The 17,012-nt window shown below is 39.1% G+C and overlaps 1 protein-coding gene across 3 annotated transcripts in view; it reads left to right on the top strand.

The window, feature by feature from the left end:
• LOC124161979 (lipase 3-like) overlaps positions 1-17,012 on the top strand; it is a 159,369-nt gene that overhangs the window by 3,773 nt on the left and 138,584 nt on the right. For 2 of the 3 annotated variants that reach the window (XM_046538270.1, XM_046538266.1), the window contains exons 2-4: positions 6,903-7,093; positions 14,395-14,596; positions 16,555-16,669. In XM_046538270.1, coding sequence (XP_046394226.1) covers positions 6,947-7,093; positions 14,395-14,596; positions 16,555-16,669 — 464 coding nt within the window. In that variant the 5' untranslated portion in view covers positions 6,903-6,946. The remainder of the gene's footprint in view (positions 1-6,902; positions 7,094-14,394; positions 14,597-16,554; positions 16,670-17,012) is intronic. The other variant, XM_046538268.1, reaches the window with a different exon arrangement.

A 17,012-nucleotide genomic window follows, 5' to 3' on the forward strand; every position in this document is an offset into this window, starting at 1 on the left:
AACTGCATTCAAATACGTGGGTAGTGATTTTTGCCGTTTCGTTGAGATAGGCGAAGGAAAATTCAGAGGAGCGTTCCCATTGTGCGCACATGATGCCGTCGAATGCGCCTCAATTCTACGGAGTTCATCGCTAATCATGCTGTGGGTTGCGGAAGACTCAGTAGTCGGTCGCGTATTTGGACGACGGAGATAGGAAATGGTTTGCCTTGTTTGAATTTCCCTCACTGACCAAAGAATAACAACCCATTGGAAAGGAAACCCACTACTCCGCGGAGCGATAGTGGCGGCACAAACTTTGATGGGATACTTTTTCCCTATTGTGCGTGTGGGTAGTGACAGCAATGCCCTGCGAAGAAAGTGTGAATAGGTTCACGACATGAGCGATCGGTTGGCCAAGTTGAAGCAGATTAACTTCTAACGTAGTGGGAATAGATGATCGTCGCATCGCAAGCGGTAACGTTGGTTTTACAACGCAGAAGCACGTCACGCAATCTTAGAAGTGTAACTTTCAATTCCTCTCTGAAATAATCATATACAAATAAATAAAATTTATAAATTAGTTTTAACCTGACGCTCTAGCAGTGCTGATATGGTGTTATTTAACTTAGGAGTGAAATATAAATTTGAGCGGTAGCTAATACAAAATGATTAGAGTTTGAAAAGTATCTCGTGAAAAACTGTTATTAATATCCGAGTTATCCTCTGGAAAAGGCCATGCTATACATTTGTTCCTTCCGCGACTTGGAAAACACGCAATCACAGAAGAATATCGGTTTGAAGGTGAACTGCTTAAACACACAATTCCGCCGAATAGTCTTTTTGGAAGACCCAGAGCGCCTTTCCTTCAGAGCAGATTCCTCATAACTACAAATGGAGCAAGAAGTCTTTCAAGGAGGACAATCTTCGAAGTGTAAGCATAAAAACGTTTCGCCACAAGAAAAGAATGCGTCCATTGCCAGATCTTAAAATGCACTCTCGCCCTTACGAAGGTAACGCGTAGAAAGCGCATGAAGAAAGAAACTTCGCATAGAAAATTAGGATAAAAAATTGAGCCAATTAACACTCAAGGCATGCGAATATAAGAGGCTGATTGAAAGTGATCGGAAGAGAACATAATTGAATCTTTTGATCTGTAATCTTGGGAGTTTCCGAAAAGAATCGTGTTGCTGCAATTGCAAATTGCCATAAATTACACTTCTTGCACCTTCCTTGAGATTTCAACCACTCCTAACATCTCTCTCACTATGTTATTACTAACTCTTCTTGTTTTCCCTATCATCCATCTCGGCTTTCTCATCTCTACCAAATCCATTTTCTATTCGTGGGCTTTCTTAGCAGGACAGGTGCTACTGCCATATGATAGTGCTGGCGCACCTAGGAATTAAGGCTAGAGGGGGGTTTAGGCGCTATTAATACTGGGGGGTCTGGGAAGTATGGAATATCCACCTGGTAAGATGGGGGTGCGGGGGCCCTTCTTCAGAAAAGAAATTAAGATGAATGGTACAAAATGGCGAGTTTTACGGCTTTCTGAGGGATATTTTATTAACCCTTACACTATTCCATAAGTATATTAATGTAATTAAGTAAAATTGATTAAACTTAAAAATTTCTCTGAGATTTGGGGCGGGGGTTATCCCCCCCCCTCGTTGCACCACTGGTGATGGCCGCACAATGGTTTTATATACTTTTCCCATTATTCTGCTCCCAATCCTGCGATCACAAAACACTCTTGATACTTTTTTCCGCTGTTTCCATCCTGCTTCTGTTCCGAGGTCCACCCCTCTTTCCAGCCCACCATCCTCAGATACACAGGAGCCAAGGAATTTATATTTCCCCGCTCTGTTCAACCTCTCTTGTAATTTCTCCACGGATTTCCTCTCTGGTCTTTACACAATGCCGTCCATATACAACAATGACCACGGAAATTGGTACCGCACCACCACTGTGAGGACATCCATAATCAGGTTGAACAGATAAGGAGTGAGAATAGACCCCTGGTGGAGTCCTACAGTCACTGAAAATCGCTCCGTCTCCCTAACACATGATTTAACCCGGGTGTGTGCTCCCTCATACATGCCCTTCACTATACTCACATACTTCTCGGGAAATCCCTTCTTCCTCATGCACACCATAACAATCTCCTAGGGACTGTGTCGTATGCCTTTTCCAAATCTATAAAGATAGGGTACTGTTCCTTTTTCTTATCTCCGTGATTTTCCAATATCTGACGCAAAGCAAGTATAGCATCCGAAGTCCTCTTCCCTGGCACAAAACCAAACTGTTTGTTTCCAATAACAGTTTCATTCTGCATTTCTTTCCCATTATTTTCTCACAAACTTTATGGTGTGACATAAATTTAACTCCTCCGTAGTTATTCCTTTACTGGATTTCACTCTTTTCCTTCTGTGAAGGCAATAGCAGATTTTCTCATCAGAGGTCAGGATTTCCACCTCGTCGTAACGTAACAGTTTCCATATAAGATCTACTCCCTCTACCCCAAGGGCATTTCATGCTTCAAATGGGATTGTGTCACCACCTACAGCTTTTCTACTCTTCATTTTCTGAAGTGCCCTTGCAACTTCCTCCCTACATTACTCATGGAGTCACATTTTCACTTGGCACTTCACCGCCTTCATCTCTCCATGGATACTCTTCATTCAGCAATGTATACATGTAATAGGGTGGTTTCCTATTATTTTTTTATTGCCCAAATCGAAAGATAATTACTCCTGTAGTACATATTTTACGCTTTTAGATTACTAAATGAAAATATTTATTATTCGCGATTAAATGAAGAGTGTTTAAGAATCACATGCGAAGAAGATACACATGGAAAATGCCAGGAGACAAAAGAAGATTTCAACTAGACTATATTTTAGTGAAGCAGAGGTTTAGAAACCAGATAAAGGACTGTAAAAGCTACCCGGGGGCAGATATCGACAGTGATCATAATCTAGTGATGATGAAATGCCATCTGAAATTCAAGAAATTGAAGAAATCAGCAAAGAACACCTGGCAATTAGAGAAACTTAAGGAGCCAAAAAATCAACAGGCCTTTCAAGAAGTAGTGGAGCGCAAGATAGGACTAGATCAGTCTGAAAACTCAGTTGAGAATAACTGGACTTCCATAAAAAGTGGATTTCAGGAGGCCGCTAGAGAAGTTCTAGGGATAAGAAAATGTGTTAAGAAAAAGCCATGGATCACGGATGAAATCCTAGACCTCATTGAAGAACGGAGAAAGTATAAGAATACGAATACTGAGGAAGGACAGGTTTGCTACAAGTGAATAAGGAACGAGATTTGCCGCCAAGCGAGGAAAGCCAGAGAAGCGTGGATGAGGAACATATGTGAGGACGTACAAAATAACCTCGTAAAAGGGAAAGTGGAAGCGGCCTATAGAATAGTGAGGAACCATTTCAAGGAACGAAACACAAAATGTAATAGCATAAGGGACAGGAATGGAAACATTCTAATTGAAAACGAAGACAAACCCGAGAGATGGAAGGAATACCTGGAGGAATTATACAACGGGAGCAAACTTAGCTCAAAATTTCTCGAAGAGGAAAGTGAAGTTGAAAAGAATGACATTGGAGCAAGCATCTTAAGATCGGAATTTGACGCTGCAGTAAGAGACCTGCGAAAGAATAAGGCCCCAGGAATAGATGATATTCCCGCAGAGTTAATAAAAAATGCAGGAGAAAAGGTCTTAACTCAACTTTATAAAACTATCTGCGATATGTACTCAACAGGAGATTTACCTAGTGACTTCGAGAAGAACATCATCATTCCCATACCCAAAAAGAAGAGAGCTGAGAAATGCAAAGAATTTAGGACCATAAGCCTGACAACACATTCGTCGAAGATTCTGACAAGAATCATTTACAGGAGAATTGAACGAAGAGCAGAAGAATTCCTGGATGAGGTCCAATTCGGATTTAGGAAAAGCAGGGGCACAAGGGAAGCAATTTTGGCTCTTAGGATGATCATAGAGAAGAGAATGGAGAAAAACAAGCCAACCTTCATAGCATTTGTCGATTTAGAGAAGGCCTTTGATAACGTGGAATGGAATTCAATGCTTAGAATTTTGAAAGAAATCGGCGTACTCTACAATGATCGTAAAATTATTCATAGTTTGTATAAAAACCAAGTAGCTGTGATCAAATGTGGACCAAGCGGTGCAGAAGCGAGAATAAGAAAAGGGGTGAGACAAGGTTGTGTGCTTTCCCCCTTAATTTTTAGTGTTTACATAGAGAAAGCCATCCTCGAAATCAAGCAGACAGCTTCGGGTGCCAATATCCACGGAGAAAAAATTAGTATGCTGCGATTTGCTGACGACATAGTAGTCATAGCCGAGACAGAGAAGGATTTGAAGAAGACGTTGACAAACATGGAAAGGACAATGGCCAGATATCAGCTGAAAATCAACAAAAAGAAGACTAAGATATTAGTTTGCAGTAAAAGAGAGGAGGCTAAAACAAACATCAACCTAGGAAAGCATAAGCTTGAAGAAGTGAACGAGTTCTCTTACCTGGAAAGCCGAATTACCAGCGATGGATGGAGCAAGAAAGAAATACAAAGTAGAATAGCGCAGGCGAAGAGGGCTTTCTACAAAAAGAAGAATCTTCTTACAGCTGAAAATACCAGCATAGAAGTAAGGAAACAATTCATCAGATGCTACATAAGGAGTAAAAATTGTATTTATTAGAAAGATTAAGAATAATTACTGTAAGTGGAATCAAGGAGACTCATCATTTTAAAAACATTTCCTATTTATCATCCTTAATTCAAACTCATTAACCGAAGAACTTCCTCCAAGTGTTTTCTTGCCTTTCCATAGTTTAAAATAAAAATATTCGTTTCAAATATTCCATTGTCACTCATTTTTTTACGAGGTTTAACTGGGGAATGTCCATTGCAAGAAAAATTGTACTATCCTTCGGAATTTTTGAACGAGTTTTCTCTTTCCAATGGTTGTTGTAATTCTATTCCAGAGACTCTTGACGACAATAATACGACTTTTTCACTCAGAAAACAAGAGAAGGACCAGCTTGCAGCAATGTTTACAGAGGTCAATAATTTTTTAAAGAAAGGATTCATAAAATCTCTATTTTATGGATGTTTCATGATTATTAATTCTCTTAAATGACCGGTGATATTGCGGCTCGGGTTATTTCAAAGGCTAGAGTTTTGGTTTCCCATCAAGCGGGTACGGGTTTGAGTCCTGGAAATGGCAGGCATTTTCCTGCTTGAATGCTTTCTGCAGGTTAGTTTAAGCGACGCACTCCGTCCGTCGGATGGGACTAGCATATAAATTTTGTTCTTCAAATCCATGCAGTTATCCACGCAAGTATTCATTCACGAGACACTACTATACAAAACTAATCATACGAGATAAAATATTTATCAAACAAGGGCTTTTCTCAACCAAAAATCTTTCAGGCATCAAAAGGGAAGTCGGTGGATGTGAATTCAAGAGAGAAGTACATGAAGGGAGGGGCAACCACGAAATACTTAACAAATACTCCATGGAAACCAAACTTAATCGTTAGAATACTTTAATAATAATAATGACTTGCAACATGCCTTTGCTCCAATCTAAAATCCTAACATTATGGTTAAAACACTGAAATATATGTTTTTAATGTTTATCTTCATAATATAACGCCGGATCTTTTCCAACTCATCTGAATATGGATCAGAGAAAAATATTTAAAAAAATTATTTATAGAATATTACAAGCATTAGGAATTTTGAATCGTACTTTTTTCCGACAAAATTCTCTTTTAGTATTAATAACTAGGGATACCGTTATTCCACATTGCTCCATAACATTGGTGATTTGGATTAAAATTCATCAGTAAAATAATATTATGCTTACATTCCTCTTTTTAGGAAGTCCATCAACAGATGTGAGGGATCATGCATTACGTAAACATTAAACATCTTAAATCAATAAAATGTACACAAGGTGCGTGCATAAATCGGCTAATTTTCTGAGGCATAGATCGGAATTGAAATTAGTTGAAGAGCAGTATTTCTGGGTGAAATTTTCATGTACACCCTAGAAATAGTTATTTTTTTATTATGTGGCATATTTTATTCCCTTGAGCAATAAAAGACTCAAATAAATGTTAGGCGGAACTTTGTTAGACCATTTCCTTTTTATTTGGAAACAGCTGTTGTCCTAATATCCCCCGCTACACGCCTATTGAGGCTGCTTGCGGGTTAGTATGTAGATGTACCATTAATGGTGACATCCATCAATAAGAGATGGTGCCACATTTCAGATTAACTGGTTAAATAAGAAATAAACCCGTTATTTATAAAGTTCGCCGGTTGAAACTTGTCGAGTTCGAGAAAATTTTCTCTATGCTGGAAAAACATAACACCTCTTTGTGTCCCGTGCAAGTATTCTTAATTTAAGGATATAATACACTCTTCGATGTAAAGAAAATTCTTAGCCCAAGAATATTTTCTTGAACCGAAAATTCTTTCGGTATCCGCCTAAACTAAAGAAAATACTGCGAGTATGTATTTAAGAGGGGCCTAGTTTTTAATCAAAATGACGCCACTCGATAAAAACTTTCCTTTTCTTTTTATGAACACAAATCTGTTAATGGGGTAAATGAAGGAAAATCAGAGTGCTCCTCCTCCCATAAACGAATGCATTGATTTCATCAAGAATAAATCATCAAACAGGTTTTACTACACTGAGAGTGATAAACGATATAAGGAAGTTCATCTACCTTCGAGTGACTGTAGGTGGGAAAAATGTAGGGATAGATCTTGAGAAATTGCGAAAAAAATGCTGAAAAGGAGTGGAGAGAAAAATGAAAGCCATTGTTGGACCTTGGAGCACGTGCGGGATATGGACTTGAAGTATATGTAAGAATCTTTTCTAGGATAGACACACCGAGATATCTGGTGGAAAAGCAAGTACCTAAACATGGGGACCACAAGACTGCTCTGCCTCGCGGTCACTCTACTGGCCGTCGCGGCGTCCGTTTGTGCACAAGATCACAGCTCCTCCGAGGAAGTGATTCTACGGTCGCAGTTTGATGACCAGGGAAACCCAGATGCAGTTCTACCCACTGTAAGTCGCATTTTTTTTTTTAATTTTCTCCACCAACAGATAAATATAATTTTAGTGCAAAACATCCTCATAACACGAATTAGGCTGGGAGACACTTCAAAATCGGAGGCAACGTGCCAGACTTAAAATTCTATAGTTTGAATCCGCATCACTTTTTTCAAAGAAGTACAGTTTTACTAATTTTAAATCAAAATTTTAATTTTTGTGTCTGATTGTTAACACGCGTAACCATCGTCAAAAGAATCATTCTTCACGCATTTTGCAAGCATCATTTTAAATTCCTAATTGCTATAAATTCTGGAAATAATTAATCAAGTGCAAATTTTTTCTCTGTGCTGCATTGCCAGTAAAGATAAGGCGTCATAATACAAAGTCAAACATAAAAAATCTTTCTAATAAATACAATTTTTAATTAAAGCTTTAATAACACTGGACGGCAAAAAATAATTTTTTTTCAGCCCTGAAACCATTCCTACTGATTCCTATGTAAAATGACCTCCTGAATCCGAATATCACATCCGTTTTCCTCCATCACCCATAATTTTCGGGGGGTAGCCCCCCTCTAATTTTCATCACTTTTGCAGTAATTAGGAGGAATTTTTTATGAATGGGATGGGATGGGAATGGAATAGGAATGAAAGGGATTATATTAACATTTATATTAATTATTAGGTTTTTGAGAGGTGAAAAGTTCTAAAACAGAATAATTAATGGTAATGATGTGCATTTGGGGGGATTAGTTTCCGTTACTGATTAAAAATCACATTAAAAATTATCAACCTTTTCTTTTTTCGCTATTTTTTCACTTTTCTTCATATTTCAGCTCCCAGTTCATCTTTCCCTACCCGAAATATACCAGAATAATGGAAAAATATATCAACAGCTTATATAGGCAGCAATAAAAATATTTAAGGACAAGGCATAGAAAAAAATAATGAAAACGTGTGTCAACAGTTTAGAACGTACGCTGCCACGCTGGCGCTCTCAATACCCGCGCATCAAGAGAGAGAAAAATAACTATTGTGAAGAACGATGAATAACATGAGTAATTAGGTGTTTGATTTCCCTTTATACATCCCACTGTCCCTCTCACTGGGATTTTTCTTCCTCATAGGAAAATCTCCCCGGGATGGTGGTAGAGAAATTGCGTATGCTTGGTTTCGCTAGGTAGGGCCCCCTTCGCTTCTATAGCGCTGGGGTGTTTCATCCCTATTCGCCTCCCTTGCATTCCCTTCCTTTCCCTGGAGTCTTCGGCGGGCTCCGATCGCGACGGTGCCTCTATCCTTTTTCCTTCCCATCCAGCCCCTCCCCGGGTGATCGGGCGTATAAGGCTCGGCCTTGGGTTCCCGGCCCCGGTGGTTGTATCCTGGAAGAGCTCCCCTTGATCTCTCATGGTTCTTCCCTTTATACACTGAGGAGGAAGTTTCTCATACAATAACCAGCAGCAGGCCTAATATACACACCAAATTGCCCGCATTCAACTTATCTGAAAATCTCCTCTCAAATTTGGTGTTATCTTCATGGAACCGTCCCCAATGTCCCCAATGTTAATCTGAAACTGCTCCAAAATATTCTATGAAAAGGTCAAGGTGTTAATGAAAGAAATGCATTTTAGTGTTGTGTTACACCCCATGGCCTAATACGCTGACAGAAATTCCTCGACATGGGCGAAATAATCATCACTTCTTTGTCACCCAAAAAGTTCTAACACACGTTTCAGAATCCGAGCCAAGCTCGATTTTCTTTATGATTCAGGTGTTTCATAAACGTCGAATCTTGGAAAAGTTTCCTAATCTTTGGGACCACGAATTTCTTCCTTTGTTTTAGACTCACTAAGACAAGGACTTCAAGTAAAAAAATTGAAATTCAGCTCCTGTCTTGGCGATTGCTTTCAAAAAATATTTCATCTGTCGTAGTTTGATGTGCAATGGTGGCAAGTGAATATTTTCTGTCGTAACCAGGGAAACATGAGAGAAATTTTTATGACCATGAGTGAAGCTTTCGCGCAGCGGCCAGTTCCGTAAGATGCAATGTTTTTCTCGGGTGCGGCTGCTGTTTTCACAAAGGAAGCAGCAGTATTTCGTGAAGCCTGATTGCAGTCCCGTGAGTAGAGCGACAACGTTCAGATCAGCGAAAACTTACCAATTATAATCACGATAGTTATTATTTTCAAGGGTTCGGCTGATATTTCCGTACGTATCTTTCATATCGGCAGAGTATGTAGATAGGACAGAAGGAAACTCAGCCATTGGCCAACAGGACACCGAAATAATAGACTCTGGGATCGCTAGAGGTATACCGAGCGAAGATGACGACAACTTCAACGCATTATTGATTGGAGAGGCTGATACTTTGTGGAACTCCATGATTAAGGAGAAAGAATACTTTTTAACTCTAATGGCAATGTAAAACCTCAATCTTATATTTTTCATGGTATTAGAAAGTATTACTTTTCCTTTTTTTAGCTGCGAAAGCAAGAGAGTTGCCGTCCATGCCGGAGCGGGAGAGGCACTGCGAGGGCCAGCGTAGTAAAGTGAATCTTTCGAGATATTGCGAAATATTTTAATTATTGTTGCTATGCTATGCAACAAAATATTTTTATTGTTACTGCTGTTTCTTGTTGTCATATATTTTTATCGTTCGGGGGAGGATGGTGTGAAATGGAAGCTGGAAGTTTTTAAAAATACGTGAAAATTCGCGAAAAAATGACAAAATTGATGATTTTTAATGCGTTTTTACACAATTTACGAGGACTAATTCCCCCCAAAACTACCTCTTTACTTGTTTAATTAATATTGGTGGTGGTTCTCGGGTATTGCTGTGTAGAAAACATTTTCACTCAACGTTTCACTCCTCCTACTGGGAGCGTTATCAAGAGAATGGAAGGAATTTATTCTCGTCCCGAGCTTATATATGTTTTTCGCTATGTCATTGTTGTGCCGGATTTGAATTTTAGGGGATAGCCGTTGGCCATTATATTGTGCTAGGAACCCTCTCCATGTACGGCTGAGGTTATACCCATCCTCCCAATTAAAGTTACTAGGCCTTTTCGCTATCTCGATGGATTCACGTATAAGACGCGGATGGTATTCTTCCGTCTTCGCCAATACCCGTGTAGCGTCAAACATGCCCAGGGCTGGATGCAAAATGTTCAGCGACAGCTGATGCGTCCCACTGATGTAATTTTAACGCCCTTTTGTGCTCCTTAAGCCTTTGGGAGATTGAACGCTTGCTCTGTCCCACGTAGCTTCTGCCGCAGCAGCAGGGAACCTCATACACTCCCATAGATTGAAGGGGAGGATGGCTATCCTTCGGTGAAGGTAGGATATTTTGAATCTTCTTCACGGTGCAGAAGCGAGTCTTAATGTTGCCTTTACGGAGGATTCTGGCGATTCTATCGGTGACCCCGGAGATGTATGGAATTTTAGCGTATGTAAGTGGCTTCTTCCCCTTGTGGCCGTCATCTTGAGGAGGGTGTTTTTCTTTCATTGCTCTTTTAATGAAAGAGACACTATAACCATTACCTTTTAGTGCCCACATAAGGTGTTGCATTGCATCACTGATATGCTCAGCATCACACACGATTTTGGCTCGGTGGGTTAGCGTTTTAATGACGCAGGCCTTTTGTTGTGGGTGGTGATGCGATGTAGAATTCAGAAATTCAGATACCTGTCTGTGTGGGTCTTCTTTCTGTACACCGAATGGCCTAGGCTTCCATCCATTTTTCTTTTAACCAGTACATCCAAGAAAGGGAGACAACCTCCTTCTTCGAGTTCTTTTGTGAATTTTATGTCTGGATGTACTGTATTTAGATGTACGTGGAATTCCTCAAGTTTTTTTTTCCACGAGGCCAGATCACAAAAGTATCATCCGCATATCTCAACCAGCACGATGGTTTCTTCTCGCTCGTCTCAAGTGCCGTCTTCTCAAAAAACTCCATATATAAATTGGCAATCACAGGTGAAAGTGGGGAACCCATTGCCGCGCCACTTTTTTGTTCATATATTTGCCCGTTGTAAAGGAAGTAATTGTTTCTAAGGCAGAATTATACCAATTTTGGGTAGTCTTCTGGTAGTCCATCACCTGTAAGAGTTCTTAAAATTTCCACTGAATCGGGGACAGGAACTTTGGTGAACAGCGACATGACATCAAAGCTGACTAAAATATCTCTTTCGGTCACTCGAAGGTCTTTCAGGATCTCTATAAAATGCGCCGAATTTTTTATGAAAGGTCCCTTCTACCGACGAAATCCTGGATGCCTCTTGAGAGATAACGGGCTAACTTATAGGTCGGCGAACCAATGGTATTTACAATAGGTCTCAAAGGTTTACCTTCCTTGTGGATTTTTGGTAGACCATATAAGCGTGGAGCTCTGGATGCGGAGGGCATTAATTTCCAATGATTTTCCTCGGGCATTGAAGACCTCTTGATCAATTCTCTCACTTTGCGCTCGATTTTGGCTGTCGGGTCTTTATTTAGTCTCTCGTAAGTATCGTCACCCAAAAGGGAGAGAACTTTCTTGCCATATTCTTCCTTATCCATGATGACCGTTGCATTGCCTTTGTCAGCTGGAAGTACGAGGATGTTGTTATCACACTTTAATTCGTTCAAGTAACGTAGTTCAGCTGCTGGTAAATTTAATTTAGGCATTTTTGAACTATCTATCTTTATATTCTATCGAAGAAGAATTTGGCCCAAGAGACAGTCTCAGTTCTTTCAAAAGGGTTGAACTTTGCAATTGCGCCTAAATACCTACCAGCGGAAGACATCATTGCAGGAGCAGAGGCTGCAATACGTCTACTTCCTCCAGACAAGACTGACAGCATGAGACATGAAACTGTGCGAGTGCTTCGACATTCAATGATTTTCATGCCGTCCATTGTAATTTGTTTTGAATGTTACCACGTACCACGGTCATCATTCGGAAGCAACGTGCCGGGCTTAAATTTCCAGAACTTAGTAAATTCTAAAACCTACTTCTAAAATTTATGTCTAATTAATAGAGAGACAAGGAGTATGTCATCTTATAGCTTCACAAATTCTATAGATCCGACGAAGGATACAATTCGGGACGAAATGAAAATCCCGAAATACCGGGATTTAGCATACTACTATCCCAGAGTTTCGGGATTAATGTACCTTTTTGCTATCACTAATGAGTTAGTCATTTTGGAAATGAAATACAATGCATTAAAATTAATTATAGTTCCTTATAAACTATTCGTTATAAAAACATAGCGATTGCCAAAATTAAAAACATTGTGTGAATATTAGAATTATGTCTAACGTGCGATGAATGGACTTTGCCAGGCAACGAAAGACACTATTTACAGAAGACACATATCCTGTGGAAGAGGCTTCATGCCCTGGGACTAATCAGAATAATGAAAATATTTCCGCAGCAGTTTGTATTTAACTTTTAAAACAGAAATGGAGTATGAAATTTTAATTAGGAAAATGACGTTTTCTCTATCACCACTGACGGTGCAAGTGTAATGGCAAAGGTAGGTAATGCCGGAAAATTCTAAACTTTGTTCAGATTATGACGTCCACCTTGCAGTCATTAATGTTTTGTTCAAGTCTGAGGGTAGAGGAAACGTAATAGAGAATACATTTGTATGCTGTAAGCTGTATTAGAAGGAAGTGAATACATTTAGCGGTGAAGACTACGAACGAAATAACAAACAGGGAAGATCCATTAGAAGACAGAGACGAAAATTAATATATTATTTACAAGCACTTACTAGCTATACCGCCCACGGACGTGCAGTCGGAAATGGCTTTTCACCATCAGGTACGCTTTGCAGCAAATACAGATGAAGAATGAGTGACGAGAACTTGGAAAAACTTTGTTTTTCAAGCAAATGCCAACCTTATATTGGTAAAAGATACATTAGAATAATAAAATTCTAGTATTTCCGTTAGACTTTCAAATGCCTACAATTTCTTTTAGTTTAAGAGCATTTGTTGATGCTTTTTTTTAAGCTCCATTCTTTGTCTCCCTAGACAAAATATATCGTTGCATTTTTAACAAAACCAATTATTTAGAAATTTTGCTGTATTTTTACAGTTTTTAATACCAAAGATAAAAAGGTTCATAACAAATAAAGTAAACAAACGCATAACGAAGATATCAATGCTTCAGATAAGTTTTTTTCCACTCCTATTTCCTTAACTTTGTATGGAGTGGTTTTATAAAAGTATAAAATCTTTTACTAATTTGTATTGGTAGTTATAATCAGTGTTATTTTGTTCTATTTTTACTCAATATATTCATATTATGTTCAGTCATTTTTGCATTTTAATCCCATCCGTACCTGAAACGTTTGAGAACAATCGCGTATTCCCAGGATCGAAAAATCTCACCGGGATTACAACCGTGAGATCCGAAAAGAAAGATATTTTGCCGTTTTTTTTATAGACACAGGAATACAATTTTCTCCAATCAATAAAAGACTTAGGTGAAAGAAGGGTGGGACTCGGAAAAAAATAATTTTAATTGGCACCTTCTATTAATTTTTTTTTTGTAAACGGCTGGTGCCCTAACACACGCTGCACGCCTGTTGGGGCAGATATCGGGGCAGTACGTGGAAGGTAGTATGAGTGTGGGGCTATGTGTTTTATCCGATTTAATGCAGAGAAATATGAATCAAAAATTAAAGTGAAAAGGTGGAATAGAATTATGCAATTAAACGGAACAACAGCGACTTAGAAGTGAAAAATTATTTAGGCGCACTTTGCACTTACTACATGATGTAAAATTTATAAACTCGCGAACGAGGAGGAACGCTGTAAATGAAAAAAAAATGCATATCGATGCTAAAGTTCTAACGACACGTATCTCAAATTCGGCCGATTTGAGACAGATATCTTAAACTAAGTGTGATCACTTAAAAAATAAAATAAAATACAAGCAAAAGACATCTCCTTGTTTGCAAATGAATGCTTCTTTTTCAGTTTTATGAATTTTTAGTTTTTAATTTCAGTCCACAATCAAAAACATTAATCGATTTTTTGCTCTCCTAAAAATTTTCTATTTTGTAGATACGTGTTGTTAGAACTTAGCCATCGATGTACTTTCCATATGTCCTCTAATTTATTGTTAGAAAACTGGTTCATTTTGTGTTTTCATCTATTTGAAGTTTTGAAAATGGGTCCGTCATTTACAAAACCCCAGTGCATTCTTGAAATTATACCTTAAAAGCAAAAAAAAATAAACAAGTTTACTCTCCACTTTTTTCCCTTCTGTTGGCCGATCCCGTTACTGCAACACTTTTATTTTCGATGCGTTTCCCTCACAGGACGAGATCATCAGGAGACACGGCTACCCTTCGGAGACGCACCTCGTGACCACTGAGGATGGATACGTGTTGACGATGCACCGCATTCCGCGGGGGAGGAACTCACCCGGAACGGGAGGCAATAGGCCTGTCGTATTCCTGCAGCACTGCCTCCTCTGCAGTTCTTCAGTCTGGGTCTTCATGGGCCCAGAGAACGGACTCGGTAAGAGGACGACCACGCAGGGGAAAATATTCTAGTCCTGCAGAAGGCTATGCACAGTGGACGAATTTTTGAACAGAAAAAAATATTCATTAAGCCAAAAGGGTAATTTCCTTCATCAAAGAGAACGAAAGGAATTGATTGCGATTCGTTACCCACCATTAGTGTATTCATAATATACAAATTATTTGGTTTTAGAAATACCGGTTTAGACGAATGGCAATGGTCAATTTTATCCTCATTTGAAAAAGGATATATTGGCGCCCATGCGATGGCACTCCACGTGACGTCACAGGGGCCTAGTTTCTATACGAGTAGATAGGAGTTTTACTTCGTCTGAGATTACCAATGCATTCATGAGGCGAAGAGCTCAGGGAAACATGTCTTAATAATCACCTATTAAAACTGGCTAAGTTCGGAAAGTTTTCTTCGTTTGATAAGGTATAATAATCCTTATTTGAACCAAGCGCTACCTGCTAGCAGGGCACTTTGCTACCTGCTAGCATCCTGCGTCTTATCAGCGCTCAAAGCCTCGCCCCAAGGTCACCTGACTTGCGGCAGCGGGAACCAAAACGACGTCACACGGAGTTTTCCCAGCATTCCTACTTAGCCGTCGAGTTTTTGCGCGCTTGAAAATTTTCACTTTTCATTTATTGGCGAAAAATAGATATCGTCATTTAAAAATCTAAAAGCGTGAAATACGTACCCCAAGAGTAATAATCTTTCGATTTAGGCAATAAAAAAATAATAGGAAACCACCCTATTTTAATTCTAATGCAACGCCATAAGCGAGTTGGGTTGCAGCAGCGCGTTGTACTCTCACGTTGCACCGCAATGACGGTGGCGTCACTCACCCTGTTGAGCTCCTTGGAGTCGAATCTGCTGATGAGGAATAGGACGTCGCTGCAGAGGGCCTGTGTGATGGCGCCATCCTTGCAGAGCGCCAGTCCGATCATGTCCAGCAGATCAGAGTGAGGCATGAACTCGTTCACGCCCAGCATCTTCATCACCCACTGCCCACGACAAACAGAGGAAAGGGAGAAATTAGGAGTGAAAAACAGACGTAAAAAACAGATATCGCCATTTAAAAATCTAAAAGCGTGAAATACATACCCCAGGAGTAATAATTATTCGATTTAGGCAATAAAAAAATAATAGGAAACCACCCTACTGCCGTGGTTGGAAGGCTATTATATTATGTTTTGTTATTAATGGTAAGTCAAACGAAACTAAAGTCAAAACCAGAAAAATTTCAATAGTTTCGTTCCCAGGAGCGGAATGTAGAAGCGAAACGAAATGTACTTAAGTATTACTGCCCTTAGCATATGTAACCTTCCCATAAGTTATTCATGGGATTAGATGTTCACATGTCAATATGACTAATATTGCTCCACAGTTGGTGTACATACTATAAAATTTACTCGCCCTTAATTGATAGTATTAAAAAATTTTGTACGAAAAGTTGCTTTTAAAGTCAATCTTCACAGAAATCCCTAGAGCCATTAACACTTCGAATATTTATGTAATATATCCTTTATCTCTACATCTATCCTATGAGTGACGTAACTAGGAATATGCTTGGGGGGGAAGGAGGGGCCTTGGGGGAGGTGTGCCCCCCCTCCCAGGCAACGGGGGGTCCGGGAAATATTTGAAAATTGACTCATCTCAATGACTCAAATGAATTACTGCCATGATATTAATAAATGATCTTTAATTTGAAGCAGATGCAGTTATTATGTGTCAAAACCGGGCAATAGTTAAAAATTTATTTTTTCTCTAAGACTTTGGAGGGGATCTATCCCCCCATAGTTACGCCACTCATTCCTATACACCCTCTTCACATTAACAGGAAAACTCACATAATTACAGGAATTTTTTTAACATATCAACTATAAATTTATCGATCAGTTTGACCGCGAAAATCATTCTCTTACACAAGGTGTTTGTTTTCTGCTCTGCAGCGTTCATCCTGGCTGACCAAGGATTCGACGTTTGGATGGGCAATGCACGAGGAAACGAGTACTCCAGGCGCCATGTATTGCTCGACCCCAAGAAATCACAGTTCTGGGACTTCTCGTGAGTATTCTCATAATAAGAAAGAGAGTTCTTAAATGAAACCAAATAATGCATGGCATAACGAAAAAAAAAATTTGTGAGTAACTATACGAGTGACTCCAATTTCAATGTTTCTTTATATCGGACGACTGTTCATTTATTTAATTATACAATTAAGTTGATCACATACACCATTTATGCCAATTTACAATGAAACGGCAACATAATAATAATGGATATAAGTAAGAAGTTTATTATATAAATGACAGCAGAACATAGAAGGCAAAATTTAAAAAAATAATAATAAAACATTTCCACGAAAATAGGAAAGGGGAAGAAGGTGAAGCTTAGTTTTTTTTACAGA

The sequence above is a fragment of the Ischnura elegans genome, chromosome 7 (assembly GCF_921293095.1).
Source record: "Ischnura elegans chromosome 7, ioIscEleg1.1, whole genome shotgun sequence".
NCBI lineage: Eukaryota > Metazoa > Arthropoda > Insecta > Odonata > Coenagrionidae > Ischnura > Ischnura elegans.